Source organism: Camarhynchus parvulus, chromosome 1 (assembly GCF_901933205.1).
Source record: "Camarhynchus parvulus chromosome 1, STF_HiC, whole genome shotgun sequence".
Classification (NCBI taxonomy): Eukaryota; Metazoa; Chordata; class Aves; order Passeriformes; family Thraupidae; genus Camarhynchus; species Camarhynchus parvulus.
Genome location: NC_044571.1, coordinates 437,171 through 450,122, shown reverse-complemented (window position 1 = coordinate 450,122; position 12,952 = coordinate 437,171). Strand labels below are relative to the sequence as shown.

At 58.3% G+C, this 12,952-nt stretch overlaps 1 protein-coding gene across 5 annotated transcripts in view; it reads right to left on the bottom strand.

The window, feature by feature from the left end:
* The window catches only part of STIM1 (stromal interaction molecule 1), a 73,310-nt gene that overhangs the window by 15,540 nt on the left and 44,818 nt on the right, over positions 1–12,952 (bottom strand). For all 5 annotated transcript variants that reach the window (XM_030961562.1, XM_030961554.1, XM_030961581.1 and 2 more), the window contains 4 exons: positions 9,700–9,877; positions 4,707–4,874; positions 3,148–3,248; positions 1,446–1,681 (listed from right to left, as the gene is read on the bottom strand). In XM_030961562.1, the coding sequence (XP_030817422.1) occupies positions 1,446–1,681; positions 3,148–3,248; positions 4,707–4,874; positions 9,700–9,877 (683 nt within the window). The remainder of the gene's footprint in view (positions 1–1,445; positions 1,682–3,147; positions 3,249–4,706; positions 4,875–9,699; positions 9,878–12,952) is intronic.

Genomic DNA, 12,952 nt, shown 5'->3' with positions numbered 1-12,952 from the left:
AGAGGGGCCCAGAGCAGCTGCTCCCAGCCCCAGTGTCCAGCCTGGCCTTGGGCACTGCCAGGGATCCAGGGGCAGTTCCCTGGTTGGTTGAAAATGCTTGGGTTGAGGATATTGGGCAGGAATTGCTCCCTGGCAGGGTGGGCAGGCCCTGGCACAGGGTGCCCAGAGCAGCTGGGGCTGCCCCTGCATCCCTGGCAGTGCCCAAGGCCAGGCTGGACACTGGGGACAGTGGGAGGGGTCCCTGCCATGGCAGGGGTAGCACTGGGTGGGATTTAAGGTCCTTCCAAGCCAATCCACTCTGTGATTCCATGATTCCATGACAGCGCCTGGATCAGGATGCCGTTCCCTGCCAGGTGCTGCTCCTGTGCCCCCAGACCCTGTCTCTGCTCTACCCAAGGGGAAACTATTTGGAAAATGCCTTTTGGGAGAAGCAAGGCAGGACCTGGGCCAGCTGCAGGCAGGAACAGCAGCCAGGGCTGGCTCCCAGCTGCTGCAGAGAAGGTGACAGTGCCACCCAGCCCTGTGACACTAATTCCAGCAGCTGGGGGCTCACAGGCACAGGGTGATCCATGCTCAGCCCTCCCTCTGTGGGGTCTGGGCTTGGCAGAGCAGGGACAGCCACCTGGGAGTGGTGCTCTCTGTCACCAACAGAGGGACAGGAGGTGCCCCTGGCTGAGCCAAGGCCTGCACAGAGCTGGGAGCTGGGGCAGCCTGGGCTCCAGGGAGTGTTTAACAGGTCCCTGAGGCTGGCAGAGTGCTGCTCCCAGCTGGAATGCTGCAGGATGCAGGTCCTGCTGTGCCTCAGGAGGGGGAACCTTTGAGTCCTTTCAATCCCAAAAACGTGCTCAGGCCAAGGGGACATGGGGATAATCCCTCTTCCTGTCCCACTGCCATCTATCCATGCCTATGGTTGGGGTTTTTGGTAAATGCTTAAATCACTGAGTTGACCAGAACAGCACAGACAGAATCAATGATGATTAACAATTCCTAAATTACCTGTCATGCTGGCATTACTAGGCTCCAAACAACCCCAGCAGTGGGGCCTGGCCTGTTAGGGATGTCCCTGACCGTGATGGACCAGCTGTGGCCTTTGGGCATGGAAACCCCAGCTTGGACCAATGAATCCCTCCTGATACAGGTGAGCTACAGATCCAGGTCTGCTCTGTGCCACAGCCCCAACCCCAGCACACGCAGCCCCTGTTCCCAGGGAGCCCCCATTCCCAAGGAGCCCCCAGAGCCCCCATTCCCAAGGAGCCTCCCTCATTCCCAGGAACCCCTCCCAGTCCCAAGGAGCCCCCAGAGCTCCCCATTCCCAGGGAGCCCCTATTGCCCCATTCCCAGGGATGCCCCCCATTCCCAGGGAGACCCCTCATTCCCAGGGAGCTCCAAGAGCCCTGATTCCCAAGGAGCCCCCACTGCCCCATTCGTTCCCAGGGCCGCCGTACATTGCATGGACATGGGTGACACCAGCTCCTCGTCCAGGTCATCCACGTCGTCGGTGATGATGAAGTGGGAGGGGTTGGGCCGGGGCGTGCCCATCCAGCCCGGGTCGATGTTGAGGGCCGAGGCCAGCGAGGGGATGCCGGGGTTGTTGACGATCTGGAAGCCGCAGAGCAGCTCGATCTGCTGCCAGCGGTGCAGCCGCTCCCGCAGCGCCGCCGTCACCTCGCTCAGCGCTTGTCTGGGGACAGGGACACAGGGACACTGCAGGCAGGGCCTGGGGACACAGCCTGCACTGCCTGGGGTGCGCAGAGCTTGCCTGGGGACACAGGGACATGGGGACAATGCAGGCAGGGCTTCCGCGCGCGGGGGCCTGGGGACACAGCCTGCACTGCCTGGGGACACAGCCTGCACTGCCTGGGGTGTGCAGAGCTTGCCTGGGGACACAGGGACATGGGGACAATGCAGGCAGGGCCTGGGGGGGGACACAGCCCCTGCACCCCCTGGGCTGCACTCGGACTTCTCAAAAAAAGACTACAACTGATTTTCTTTTGTTAACACACAGACGTGAAGATTTTAAAAAAAGTATATATATATAATTTTAAAAAATGTATTTTTAGTTTTAAAAAATGTATATATAAATATATATATAAAATGAACATGTCGATTTATATATAAATTATATATATATATTATATATATTAATATAATATAATATATCACAGAATCACAGAATAATGAGGTTGGAAGAGACCTCTAAGATCATCAAGTCCAACATATAAGGTAATGTAATGTAATATGATATAATAGATAAGATATAAAAATATATATATATTATATATAAAATGTATATACAAATATATATAAATCTATCTGATCACTCAGAATCTATTAACAAAAACATCTCGATGAAAGTGTATAAAAAATTAAAGTTGATAATAAAACTTAGTTAAACAGTTGATTTAATAAATAAAATTTAACATAAGTTAAAAAAAAATTAAAATGAATTTATACATTTTAGTCATCATTGTACAACTATTATAGTTGTACTACTAGTTGTACTGTAGTTGTACTACTAATCATAGTACCTTGTTTACTCCAATACATTCAACAAATAATTAACAAAACTATTTTAAAAGTCTACATAGTTTAAAGGGGAGGGGGTGATAGGGTCAGCTGGGGTCAGCTGTGCACCCACTTTTCATTCCAATTCCAGGAATGCAGCAATTTAAAAATGCAGCAGCAGCTGAACAAGTGGGAATGGCTGCCAGTGCCAGAGGGCAGGGCTGGATGGGATCTTGGCAATGAGGAATTGTTCCCTGGCAGGGTGGGCAGGCCCTGGCACAGGGTGCCCAGAGCAGCTGGGGCTGCCCCTGGATCCCTGGCAGTGCCCAAGGCCAGGCTGGACACTGGGGACAGTGGGAGGGGTCCCTGCCATGGCAGGGGTGGCTCTGGGTGGGCTGTGAGGTCCCTGCCAGCCCCAGCCATTCCATGACAATCCCTTAAGCATCCTGCAGCCTCCTGGAACCTTGTTTTGGCAGGACTTCTAATTGCTCCAGGTAACTGTGATCCTGTTTCTCACAGGTAAAATCAGGTTACTGATGAAGAGGAGCGAGGACAACAGAAGTTCAGAAAATGAGCCCCAAAGCCCCTGCAGAGGCGAGGACAGGGGAGGGATGAAGAGGGAGGTGCTGAGCAGACACTCACTTTGCAGTTAAGATTTTGTGATCCACATCATCCAGAGAGGAACTGTGAGCGACATGGAACGTCCCAAAAAGGGTGTTTCGCTTCTTTTTGATCTTTTCAGCCTGGAATATCAACAGAGAAAGGTCACAGGAAGAAGACAACCTGAAGTTTCCTCCAGGCCATGGACATCCAGGATGGGCTGAGACAGGAACAGTCCCTGCAGGTGCCTGCACATGTGGGAACAGTGGGAATGGTGTTGTTACTGAGGAATGCTGCTCTCCCTGGCACTGGGGTGAGAATTCCCCAGCAACAAAAAGCAGGTTGGGGATTTCGTGCTCCTGTCTCCCAGATTCCCAAAAATCAGAGGGAACTGAACTGAAAAGGCTGAACTTTCAAGGCAGAGCTGGGGTCCCCATCCCTGGAGGGATTTCACAGCCCTGTGGATGTGGCACCTGGGGACACAGGGCAGTGGTGGCCTTGGCACTGCTCGGGGAATAGGTGGACTTGAAAGTCTCCCAGGGTTTCTCCAACCCAAACCATTCCATGATTCCATGAGGCAGGTACCTCACTCAGGGAAGGGCTCTCACACATTGGCTCACCCCTCCTGTGAATAACCACCAAACACACCCCAGGGCGTGGGCTGAGGAGGATTTCTGGTTTGAGGCTGAGTTTGTGCCATTGTATCAAAAATTAAAGTCTCCTCCCACAGCTCTTCCATTCCCAGCTCCAGTGCATGAACCTGGGACTTAGGAGAGCCAAGGATGTGGGTGCAAGAAGTGACACAGCCAAAGGAAACTGCTGGAATGTTAAAATGCTCCCAGTCAAAGCAGATGAAGGCAGACTGTTTTCCCTCCTGCCAGCTCTGCTCCATACGGCCATGGGGACGAGGACGAGTCACAACAGCTCCCTGGGCTCACCCCTCAGGGCTGGCACAGAACTCCCACACCAGGAATGCACTGATGATTCAGGACCTGGCATTCCACTGCCTGTGCAGGCTCATCACCTGGAGCAGGGATGGTGCTGAGAGGCCAAAGCCTCCTGCTCAGCCAGGGCAGCACCCCTGCCCAGATTCCCAGGGCTCCAGGCTCCAGCAGTGCCCAGGGTGGGACCTGCCCACCCTGAGAGCCCATGGCTCAGGAGCACCATCCTCATCCTCATTGTGCTCAGCCCCTGCTCACACCTCACTTGTGCTGCACTTCTACAAGATGCAAAGTTAAGGCATGAAGAGAGAAACTGCCCTTGAGCTGAGGGAGGGCAGGGCTGGATGGGATCTTGGCAATGAGGAATTGTTCCCTGGCAGGGTGGGCAGGCCCTGGCACAGGGTGCCCAGAGCAGCTGGGGCTGCCCCTGCATCCCTGGCAGTGCCCAAGGCCAGGCTGGACACTGGGGCTGGGAGCAGCCTGGGATAAAATCAAAGGTGTCCCTGCCCACAGAATGAGATGAACTTCGAGGTCCTTCCCAACCCAAGCCATTCTGGGATTCCTCGATGCCACAAAACCAAGAAGATGAGAGGAACCATCTCTGCAGGTTCACCCCCAGACCTGCCCAGGGACCCAGCAGGAGGCTGCTGCAGCTCTCACCCCTTCCTTGGCCACCAGCAGCTGCTTCTCTGCGTTCTGCTTCTTGATGTTGTAGTACTGCACCTCCACCTCGTGGGTCAGCTGCAGCCACTTCTGCAGGGCCTCGGGGGCAGCCCAGCTGCAGTGGGACTCCAGCTCCTTCTCCGCGTTCTTCAGCGCCATCCGCACCTGGGGAGAGGCACCCGGACGCCATGGAGTGGCTGTGGGGACACAGCCCTCCCACAGCTCATCCCCCTCTGCTGCCAAACCCCTGCCCAGGCCGCTGCACCAGGCCTGGCAGGGAAACCCCTCTGGAGGAGCAGTGGTATCCTGGGAGAGGAGCCACCCACAGGGCAGGCTGCACCACAACCTCCCAGGGCCCATTCCTGCCACCCCAAGCTGAGCCCCTTCCCCAGAAACTCACAGCCAGGACTGTGCTCTGAGCACCAGAACCTCCAGAACCTCCCAGGGCCCATTCCTGCCACCCTACAGCTGAGCTCTTTCCCCAGAAACTCCCAGCCAGCACAATGCTCTGGGCACAGAACCCACCACGGACCATTCCTACAGCTAAGCCCCTTACCCAGAAACTCCCAGCCAGCACCCTGCTGAGCTCCCTCTCAACCCCTCCTCGTCACCAGGAGCCACAGGAAACCCCTCTGGAGCCGATGGCACGGTGCATGAGGTGGTTCAAAGGGAATGAGGCTCGCAGAGAGGATGCTCTGGGGTTTCTGCAGCCTCGAGCAGCTCTGCAGAGCTTGCTGCCTGTCTGTAACTCCCCCTGCGGAGGCAGAACCCCTGACAGGCAATCCCTGTCTCACCACAGCTCCCAGCCAAGCCCAGGGAGCTCGTCAGGAGACAACTTCCACACTGCACAAAGTGAGAAAAATATTTAGACACAAAACATGTGCTGCTGGTCAGGAAAAGAAGCAGCCTGGCTGGAGCAGCCACTCCTGGGGTGTTTCCTCCATCCCCAGGCCAGGCTCCTGCACACCCTGACACCCCACAGAGACAGGGACTACAAGGGACTGGCTGAGAAGCCAGCTGAGCACACTGCAGCCTCACAGAAAAGCCTTTAGTGGTGCAGACCCCAGGAATGAAGTGGTGTGCTGCAGTGCCCACCCTGTGGAGAGGCTCTCACAGCCTGGCAAGCCCTGCAGGAAGGGAAGGTGTGCCAGCCTGGAGCGGCAGCAGGATGGCACCCCAACCCCAGGGCACACTGCAGGGATGGGCACTGTGGCACCACAGCACGCTGGGGCTCAGGGGGGCTGTGGCTTCACCCCGCACAGCAGCTCTGCCAGCCCATGGGGGCTCTGTGGCTTCACCCTGCACAGCAGCTCTGCCAGCCCACAGGGGCTCTGTGGCTTCACCCCGCACAGCAGCTCTGCCAGCCCATGGGGGCTCTGTGGCTTCACCCGGCACAGCAGCTCTGCCAGCCCACAGGGGCTCTGTGGCTTCACCCCGCACAGCAGCTCTGCCAGCCCATGGGGGCTCTGTGGCTTCACCCGGCACAGCAGCTCTGCCAGCCCACAGGGGCTCTGTGGCTTCACCCCGCACAGCAGCTCTGCCAGCCCATGGGGGCTCTGTGGCTTCACCCTGCACAGCAGCTCTGCCTCCACGCCAGCACGGCCCTGCAGCTGCAGCTGCCAGCCCACGGGCACGGCCGTGCCTGGCGGCGGTGGGCGGATGCAGAGCAGGGTTTTTGTGCAGCATTGCTCACTCTTGGAGCTTCTCCCTGCAGCTTTCCCCTGGATGCGCTCTTCTTCAACTCAGGCACGTCTCACCCAGCCCAGCCCAGCGGGTTTAGGGAGCCGAGAGCCCCGGGGTACAGACAGATCTCTGAAATTGTGTGTTTTACCCAGAAGGAGCATCCACCCAGGAGCAGCCCCGAGGCACCACACACCACAGGTCAAACGCTTGTACCACTTGTGATACCACTTGTACCTGTGTGCTTTAGGGTTGTTCAGTATAAAACTGCCTAAACCAATCCCAGAGTCCCAAACTCAGTCTCAGAGCCTGGGTTTTTCCTGGCTTTTCCCACTGCACACCAGCAGCACCAGTCAGGTGCCGCTCCCACCTCAGCAGAACTCTGACCATCACCCACGGGCATCTGGGATTTGGGAATACAGAGGAAACACGGGTAGGAAATCTGTCACTGGTTGTTAGGGGTAGAGGAGTGCTCAAAACACTCACAGGAACAAGGTTTTTAGGGAATGGTGGGAAAGGGAAGTGCTGTGGAACAGGCAAGGACCAGTGGCTAAAATGAGTGTCCACAACCCAAACTCTGGTGGTTCTGCAGGGAATCCGTGCAAACAGGAGTTATTGTGTGTGTGTCTCCATTCTCCTGGGAAGACCTTAAAGACCCCATTTGGATCACCAAGAGCAACAATTTATAAGGAAATTTATATAAAAAGTTATACTCAGCCCTGGTGAGACCCCACCTGCAGAGCCCCCAGCCCTGGGGCCCAAGAGCAGGAGGATGTGGAGCTCCAGGAGCCAGTCCAGAGGAGCCATGGAGCTGCTCCAGGGCTGGAGCCCCTCTGGAGCCAGACTGGGAGAGCTGGGGGGGCTCACCTGGAGAGGAGAAGCTGCAGGGAGAGCTCAGAGCCCCTGGCAGGGCCTGAAGGGATCCAGGAGAGCTGCAGAGGGACTGGGGACAAGGCCTGCAGGGACAGCACCCAGGGAATGGCTGCCAGTGCCAGAGGGCAGGGCTGGATGGGATCTTGGCAATGAGGAATTGTTCCCTGGCAGGGTGGGCAGGCCCTGGCACAGGGTGCCCAGAGCAGCTGGGGCTGCCCCTGGATCCCTGGCAGTGCCCAAGGCCAGGCTGGACACTGGGGACAGTGGGAGGGGTCCCTGCCATGGCAGGGGTGGGATGGGATGAGATTTAAGGTCTCTCCAGCCCAAACCAGTCTGGGATTCTGTTCCACAATTCCCTCAGTGCTCCCTGTGGCCCCACTGGGGTCTGTGGAGGGTGACCCAGTGAGGAGGGAGGGATGGATGAAGACCCTGGAACAGGACACTCTCCATCCCACACACCCAGCTCCAGCAGGACCATCCAAACCCTGCAGCGTGGCCTGGGTGACCAGAACCTGGTGCAGAGCAGGTCTGTGTTAATGCTCCCTGGGAGCTGGGAGGAGCTGCGGGGTCACAGGGGTGACAGGTTAATGTCACAGGTGTCCTGGGGTGGCAGGGGCAGTGCTGGGGTTACGGTCACACAGTGCTGTGGGACACTGCAGTACTCACCTGCCTCCGGCCTGGGCAGCTCTCAGGTCACATCAGCTCCTGGGCTCCTTGATGGGAACGCAGGGCAAGGGCAGGGTGAGAGCTGGGCTGCTCCAGAGCTGGGCCCAGGGCTCCCAGCCCCACTGTGCCCAAAGCACGCTGCCCAGGGTCTGTCTGTGCCAGCAGGGGCACCCCAGGCCTGTGGAGAGGCTGGATGGCCACAGGAGGATGGGTAAGAGCACTCCTGGGGGGCTCGGGGCTGCTGCACTCCCAGGTAGGAAGGGAATTTGCTGTTTGTCCCCCTGCACTGCCCCAGGGCTCTCAGGACACTTGGTCCTGCCTTGCCAGGGGAAGCCCTGGATTCCTGCCTTGGTTTCTTCCCCGCCCTCCATGGTGGCCAAAAAGACTGGACACAGCTGGGAGGATACACAGACACACACACACGGCCTTGGAACATCCAAGGAACCTGCCTGGCTCGTGCAGGTCTGGCTCCAGTCTCAGTTTAAACTGATCTGTAACTTGCAGCCAGGTGAGAACTGTCCCTCAGGTGAGACACGAAGCAGCTACTGGGATTGTGGGTTTAGACTCCCTTGTAGGTCTGGGGAGGTTAAGGTTGGAAACTGGGAACATTTCCTCATGGAAAGGGTTGTCCAGCCCTGGCACAGGCTGCCCAGGGCAATGCTGGGGTCGCATCCATGGAGAGATTTAACAGGATGTGGCAAATGGGGACATGGTCAGTGTGGCCTTGGCAGTGCTGGGGAAGGGCTGGACTGGATGGTCTCAGAGGCTGGTCCAACCCTTACACAGCCTCTGATCCACAAGAAAACATGGGAAGCATGACTGAACTCATTGTAAATCTGTCCTAAACCCATGAACACAAATACAGAGAGACTGCATGGACTGGGGAGGGAGTCAGAAATGCCAGAGGGTGCAGCTCCAGGGCACGTCCAACCCCTCTGCTCCTGCTGGGATGTCACAAGGTGCCAGCACCTGCCCCGTGCAGCACCACAGCAGTGACTGGGATGTGTGATGGACACTATGGAAAGGAGACTCAGGGCTTTTCCTCCATAAAGGGGAGTGGGAAAGCAAAGGCAGAAGAGCAGCAGCATCACTGGATTCAGGGGAGTGGAGAGCAGTGAGGCCTGGTGTCCCTCAGGAGCCAGCACTGGCACTGGGAATGTCCTTGTTGGTGACAGGGACACTGGGATCCAGGGCAGCCCCAGCCTGGCAGTGACACGGAGCTGGTGCTGTGGGCACACCCTGCAGGGAAGGGATGGGGCATCCAGGGGCACCTGGGCAGGCTGGAGAGCTGGGACCCTGCCAGCCTCGTGCAGCTCAGCAGGACCAAGGGCAAGGCCTGCAGCTGGCTGGGGGCAATCCCAGCACAAACACAGCCTGGGCAGAATGGACTGGGAGCAGCCTGGGAGAAGGAGCTGGGGATTGGTGGGAGAAGCTCCACAGGCTCTGGCCACGAGCACTGGGACCTGAAATCCCTGTGCCCTGGGCTGATCCCACGGGGTGGGCAGCAGGAAAGGGACTGGGATTAAATCCCTGTGCCCTGCTCAGGGTGCCCAGAGCAGCTGGGACTGCCCCTGGATCCCTGGCAGTGCCCAAGGCCAGGCTGGACACTGGGGCTGGAGCAGCCTGGGACAGTGGGAGGTGTCCCTGCCACGGCAGGGCTGTGAGGGCCCTCCCAACGCAGCATTCTGTGTCTCTGTGATTCCCCAGAGGGATGCAGCAGCACTGCCCTCAGTGCCAGGTGTGTGCAGGTGCCTGCCCAGGTGAGGCTCACCTGCTCCAGCTCCTGCTCAGCGTATTTCTGCCGGCTGAGCTCGTTCTCGGTGCCCTCGCGCAGCTCCCGCAGCCGGTGCGCCTCCTGCTTGGCAATGCTGATCTCGTCCTGCAGCTTCTTCTCCAGGTGCACCTTCTCCACCTCCACGGAGCGGTGCTCCTCCTGCGCCTTCTGCAGCCTGCAACACACACAGGGCCAGGACCAGTGCTGGGCCAGCTCCCTGAGCCCTGCAGGGCCAGGACCAGTGCTGGGCCAGCTCCCTGCAGGCAGCCAGGGCCAAGGCCAGTGCTGGGCCAGCTCCCTGAGCCCTGCATGGAGCCAGGGCCAGTGCTGGGCCAGCTCCCTGAGCCCTGCAGGGCCAGGGCCAGTGCTGGGCCAGCTCCCTGAGCCCTGCAGGGCCAGGGCCAGTGCTGGGCCAGCTCCCTGAGCCCTGCGGGCCGGCAGTGCTGGGCCAGCTTGTGGCCCTGCAGGGCCAGTGCTGGGCCAGCTCCCTGAGCCCTGCATGGAGCCAGGGCCTGGCCTGGGCCAGCTCCTTGAGCCCTGCATGGAGCCAGGGCCAGTGCTGGGCCAGCTCCCTGCAGGCAGCCAGGGCCAGTGCTGGGCCAGCTCCCTGCAGGCAGCCAGGGCCAGTGCTGCCCTCCAGAGCCAGCTCTGTGCTCTGCTCTGCCCACCAGAGCCAGCTCTGTGCTGTGCTCTGCCCACCAAAACCAGCCCTGCTGTACTCTGCTCAGCAGAACCACCTCTGCCCTGCTCTCCAGAAACACTTCTGCTCTGCTGACCAAAACCAGCCCTATGCTCTGCTCTGCCCTCCAGAACCAGCCCTGCCCTGCCCACCAGGTCCAGTCCTGCCCTGCTCTGCCCAAAGGGATGGCAGGGAAAGAGTTCACTGTGGCTGGGAAGAAAGGAAATTGTCAACTGCTCGGTCTCAGCTTGATTCGTTTATCAAATGCTCAGGATGCATTTTCATTTCCCACAGCACACCCAGATCTCCTCTAATGAGTCTCAAATTAAGCTCAATTCTCGGTGTTTTCACCCAAGTGAAGACTTTGATAAAACAAAGCAGGGGAAGATCAGCCAGAGCCCATCAGGCCACCCAGATGGGATGGATGCATGTTCCTCCCACAAAACCCTGCAAAGTCAGACATGGCTTAATCCTGCCTGGACATTCTTATTCTTCCTCATGACAGACTGAATCAGCAGGAATAGATAGCAGCAATGAAACCTGGATCCCCATGGATCAGTGGGATCTTCCATGAGGAGCTGGCCTGTGCTGAGGCTCCCAGCAGGGCTGTGAGGCTGCCAGGGCACCAGCTGGGCCAGTGACCCTCAGAGAGGATCCAGTGTCACCTGTCCCAGGGGAGACTGCACCCACCTGGAGCTGTCCCAGGGGCATTGAACAGAGACCAAAAGGTGTCCCAAGGGACAGACACCATTGGCCAAGACCATTACCAAGGGGAATTGAAGAGACATGGAGCTGTCCCAGAGTGAAGATGACAGTGACAAACAGCTGCTGCAGAACTGAGAACACGTGTCTGACACCAGCTGGGACAGGCCCTGCTGGCACAGCCCTGCAGTCACCAGGACACCCACAGGCCCTGCTGGCACAGGCTGGCACAGGCTGGCACAGCCCCCAGTCACCAGGACACCCCACACACCCTGCTGGCACAGCCCTGGGTCCTGCTGTGCCCTACACCCAATGTCCACTCACACAAGTGACACGCTGGTGACGTGTCCTCCTCGTGCCTGGCCACAGGGATTTGGGGGCACAGTTGAGGGGTTGTTATGGTTGTTTTTAGCTGAGTGGGGCAGGGGCAGCACACAAGGACGGGGCCATGCACCAGGAACAGCAGTGAGACCACCCCTGCCATGGCAGGGACACCTCCCACTGTGCCAGGTGCTCCCAGTGTCCAGCCTGGCCTTGGGCACTGCCAGGGATCCAGGGGCAGCCCCAGCTGCTCTGGGCAAGCAGGGGGCTCACATTCCAGGAGATTCCATACAATCCACACATCTCCAAAACAGACCTGCCCACTCCTTTCAGGCTTCTGTAGGATGTGCCAAGGCTTGATGATGCTGATGAGTCACTAATGGCCTGGCAAGTGTCACTGCTGCAGGGTGTTCCCCAAGGTGCTCTGGAGATGACTAAAGGCTGGGCTTTGGTAAGAACGCTCCCAGCTCCCCAGGAGCATGTCTGAGCTGCTCAGCAGATGCCAGCAGCACTGGCACTGGAGAGGCATCCCGCACCTTCCAGGGGGCTGCTCAGCACTGAGCTTCACCCAGCCAGCACAGCAGGGCCCTTCAGGCTCTGAAAGTGAAGTCTCTGAGCAGAACTGCAGCACAACTTCTCCACAAGTCCAGGAGCACTGGGGCTGTCTGGAGTTTTCACTGCTCCTGTGGCAGCTGAAGATCCCAGCTGGACCCCGCTGGGCAAGGATGAGGAAGGGAAGGGACATTTCCCTCTAGAGGCCCCCCAAGCCCCCAGTTCACCTCCTTTCCTCCTGAGGATGAGGAAGGGAAGGGACATTTCCCTCTAGAGGCCCCCCAAGGCTCCCAGTTCTCCTCCTTTCCTCCCAAGGATGAGGAAGGGAAGAGACATTTCCCTCTAGAGGCCCCCCAAGCCCCCAGTTCACCTCCTTTCCTCCTGAGGATGAGAGAGTGAAGGGACATTTCCCTCTAGAGGGCCCCCGGCTAGTTCTCCTCCTTTCCTCCCAAGGATGAGGAAGGGAAGAGACATTTCTCTCGAGCCCCCCCCCCCCCCCCAGTTCACCTCCTTTCCTCCTGAGGATGAGAGAGTGAAGGGACATTTCCCCTCTAGAGGACTCCCAAGGATGAGGAAGGGAAGGGACATTTCCCCTCTAGAGGACTCCCAAGGATGAGGAAGTGAAGGACATTTCCCCCTAGAGGCCTCCCAAGGATGAGGAAGTGAAGGACATTTCCCCCAGAGGCCTCCCAAGGCCCCAGCTCACCCCCAGCCCCTGAGCCCCTGCCCAGTGCCCTCTGTGGAGGACAGGCCCTGCCGAGCTGCTCCGGCTCAAGGCTGTGCCGAGTCCCGGAGGTTTTGTGTTTCTTCCTGAGGGGCTTTAGAGCATTAGTTGAACTTCCCAGGAACATACATCCACTTGTTTACGTGGCTGTGCCCTCAGCAGCAGGGCCCAAGGTCGCTCCCCACAGGCACATTCCAGTTTGGAGCTCAGAGGTGATACCCAGCCCTGGACGCCGCCGCTCCAGGGATGGATGCGGAGAAGGGATCCCTGTC